The sequence below is a fragment of the Salvia hispanica genome, chromosome 4 (genome assembly GCF_023119035.1).
Source record: "Salvia hispanica cultivar TCC Black 2014 chromosome 4, UniMelb_Shisp_WGS_1.0, whole genome shotgun sequence".
NCBI lineage: Eukaryota > Viridiplantae > Streptophyta > Magnoliopsida > Lamiales > Lamiaceae > Salvia > Salvia hispanica.
The window spans coordinates 42,222,523-42,225,977 of NC_062968.1; the positions used below are offsets into that span (position 1 = coordinate 42,222,523).

The window sequence follows — 3,455 nt, forward strand, 5'->3', positions numbered from 1 at the left end:
ATTAATTGGTTTCATGAACTCAACCTTTGGTTTGAAGAACTTTATGCACAAAACTCAACATCCAAGCTTCAGATCGGATGCGGGTACCCGCAATGTCGGGATACCCGACATGGGTATCAGGTAATCCCGATACGGGTACCCGACTTGTCGGGTGTGGGTAACCCATTTCGCAAGTCATCCCCACACCCATTTCGCCACCCCTACTTCAATCATATAAAAAACAAATAATCCTAATCCAAGGAAACTAAGGGCGACAAAAGTTTATTAAAATTCTTGGTAGAATACAAACAAAATCTTGATTTGAAAATAGGTCCACAACGAGTAATTAAGAAAGGTAATAAGAACTTGAAAGCGAATATATCAAACATATTAGACCACAAGTCTTGGGCCAAAAGGAGACAATATTTTGATAGCTATCTATCTTAAGCAGCTTAAACAGCTGTCAAAAACGCACTTCCTGGCTTCCGGTTAGCCAATATCCCATGACAACCCAACAGCTGCAAAAAACATTCCCAAATTGAGTAACACAAAATAAGTTCATAAACGTCTATGAATAAGAGTTGGAATTTTCAAAATACAAACCTTGGCATTGACACCATCTGGTTGAATTCTGTTCTCTGATTTCCACCTCACGTAATCACTACGGTTGAATTTAGTGAAGCCCCTAAATTTTATACAAGCAAAACATACGCACATTAGAGGATGGTCACGAAGCATCAAATTATGAAGTTTTAAAAAGGCAATACAAGTTATACCACTTCCTGCTGACAATGATCTTCTGACGCCCTGGGAACTTGAACTTAGCACGACGCAGAGCCTCTTGGGCGTGCTGGCTGTTGTTATCCTTGCAACGGACAGAGAGGAGAACCTGCCCGATGGCCACACGAGCACACACACCCTGAGGCTTGCCAAAAGCACCCCTCATACCAGTTTGGAGCCTATCAGCTCCAGCGCACGACAACATCTTGTTGATACGCAGCACATGGAAGGGATGCACCCTGACCCTCAAGTGGAAGGCATCCTTTCCAGCAAACTTGGTCATGTACTTGTTGCAGGCGATACGGGCAGCTTCAAGTGCCTCACTGGACACATTCTCCTTCTCCCAACTGACCAAGTGGACACAGAATGGGAATTCATCCACACCCTTCCTCTTCATACCCACATCATAGATCCTGATCTTTGGATCAGGCACACCACGACAAAACCGAGATTTTGGGTAGGGCTTGTTCTTGATTTGGCGATAACACCTTGCAGGCCCTACAAAGCAAGAATATACACATTACAAAAACATATAAAATCATCCTAAAAATGGAATTTAGCAGAGCAATTCATGCAATATCCCAACAAAAGGAAAATATCAAATATCAATACAACTATAATAAAATTGGGAAAAGGTATGCACATGTGGTAATACAAATTCAAACTAAACTTTCATGATGGCGAATCAGATAATTATAAAGGGAGAATGCAAAGCAGGGAAGCAGGTCTACAAAAAGTTCCCCAGATTAGAAAGCACTAGAGCATTGCCCTCTCCCAACCCAACCCCTCTAAGGCTCTGGCCATCTCTTTACACACAATGAGAGTTCTAACCAGCCACCCATCTCCAATCAATTACCACTATTCATTGTTTTCACTTCAAATAATTGTAAATTTAATATTCACAACAGTATAAAAACGAATTCATATAATTAAATTTCATAAAAAAAATACAAATCCTAAAAAAACAATAGAAGTCCTAAATAATTAAAATTTACAACTAAAATTATTTTTAAGAAAATTATTTTTTTCATTCATATAATAATAATAATAAATCAATTTTAAAAAAACACTCAACCCCCAATCCCCTTCTTCGGTACTGAAATGGATCGGGCCAACAGCGCAGCAACTCCCAACCCTCCCAATTGGTGATTCTCTAAGTTAACAAAATTAATTCACGATACGCTAACCCAAAACTCAGGATATATTACATGCTCCTATTCATCAACAAAAGCAATCATTTTTTCAGACTAGCGGTACAAATATTTCAGAATCCAAAATCCTTAACAAATCTCCGTGACAGTTATCATGAGGAAATATAGCAAATTTGCGGAATTGACAAGTATAATCTAGTGCAGAAGGCCCCAATATCTAAGAAAAAAACTTACTTCTTCCCATGGCGATTTGTGTGTAGTTGCAAAATGAGAAAATTAGGTTTTGGGAGAGAAAATGTTTGATTTATAGGTAATGGTTGATTGTGGGCTTACGCATGGGCTTATGTCATCTATACAATTAACCGAGTCCAGAAGCTTCCTGGATTTGACTTTCTTGGGCTATATTTCAACATCCCAATACTACATTAATTCAATCACGCGGGCACTGCGTGGTCAGCCACACAATGTCCTTTTCGTAAATATTTAAAGACAAAATTTGCATAAGCACTTCAAAATACATTTGTCTTTGCAAATTTATTCAAAATTAGTACCCTCAATCTCAATTAAGTTGAGTCATATTTCTCTTTTAGATGATGGTTTAACTAAGTTGAGTCATGTATTTTTTGATAAAAAACAAAATATTCTATTACTCTTATTTTATTCATTACCTACTTTATTCCTCTTTTCTATTTTCAACACAATTTCTTAATCTCCGTATTTAAAAGTTTTGACTCAACTTAGTTAGGACGGTGAAATAATAGTTAGTGCTAAGACGATTTTACTTAATAACCCTTTTCCCAATTTTTTACTTCATATTTAAATTTACAATATTCTCACTCTACTAAGAATTATGCACAATCTTCCAAAGGTTAAAACAAATTACTCTCTTCGTTCCAAGGAAGATGACTTCTTCCTTGGGCGGAATGAGATTTTATATAGTTTTATTATGTATTAATCGAAGAGAATAAAGTAAGAGAGATAGAATAAAATAGAGATTAATGAATTTCTATTTTAGTAATTGATCATCTTTGATGGGACAAATTAAAAGAGAAAGTGAGTCATCTTCAGTGATACGGAGGGAGTAGTATATAATGTATAATTCGTTTTTCATGTTTTTCGAGTAAAGGTGTAGAGTTAATAAGAAAATCAATTTAAGTGGGTGATAGCCATAAAAAATTAAGTATACACGCATTTTTTATTTTATTATAACTAACAATCCTATGAACTATTTAATAATAAAATAATAAATTGAGAATGACTATCATGAATTAATTTATTTTTTAATATTATATATCATGTATAATTTGTTTCAAGATTCTTGCATAAAGATGCAGCGTTTATAAGGAAATCGACTATTATCCATTTGATTTATATTCAATATTATAATCCTATCTAATTTCATTTTAAGATTTTGCATAAGGAAATGATCACCAATTATTCGGTGATATCACTAAAAAATAAGTATGTATATATGTAGTCACTTTTATAGTTTACAATACTAAGAAATACATTTAAAATTAAAATTTGGGTGTGAATGACTATATC

The 3,455-nt window shown here is 34.9% G+C and overlaps 1 protein-coding gene across 1 annotated transcript; it reads right to left on the reverse strand.

Moving 5' to 3' along the window:
- Positions 1-245: 245 nt before the first annotated feature.
- Positions 246-2,230, reverse strand: LOC125223908 (60S ribosomal protein L10). The gene is made up of 4 exons (XM_048127215.1): positions 2,145-2,230; positions 756-1,257; positions 583-664; positions 246-497 (listed from the first exon to the last, which is right to left on the reverse strand). The coding sequence occupies exons 1-4, from the start codon at positions 2,152-2,154 to the stop codon at positions 432-434; spliced, it is 660 nt and encodes a 219-aa protein (XP_047983172.1). The 5' UTR covers positions 2,155-2,230; the 3' UTR covers positions 246-431.
- Between the last annotated feature and the right edge of the window lie 1,225 nt (positions 2,231-3,455).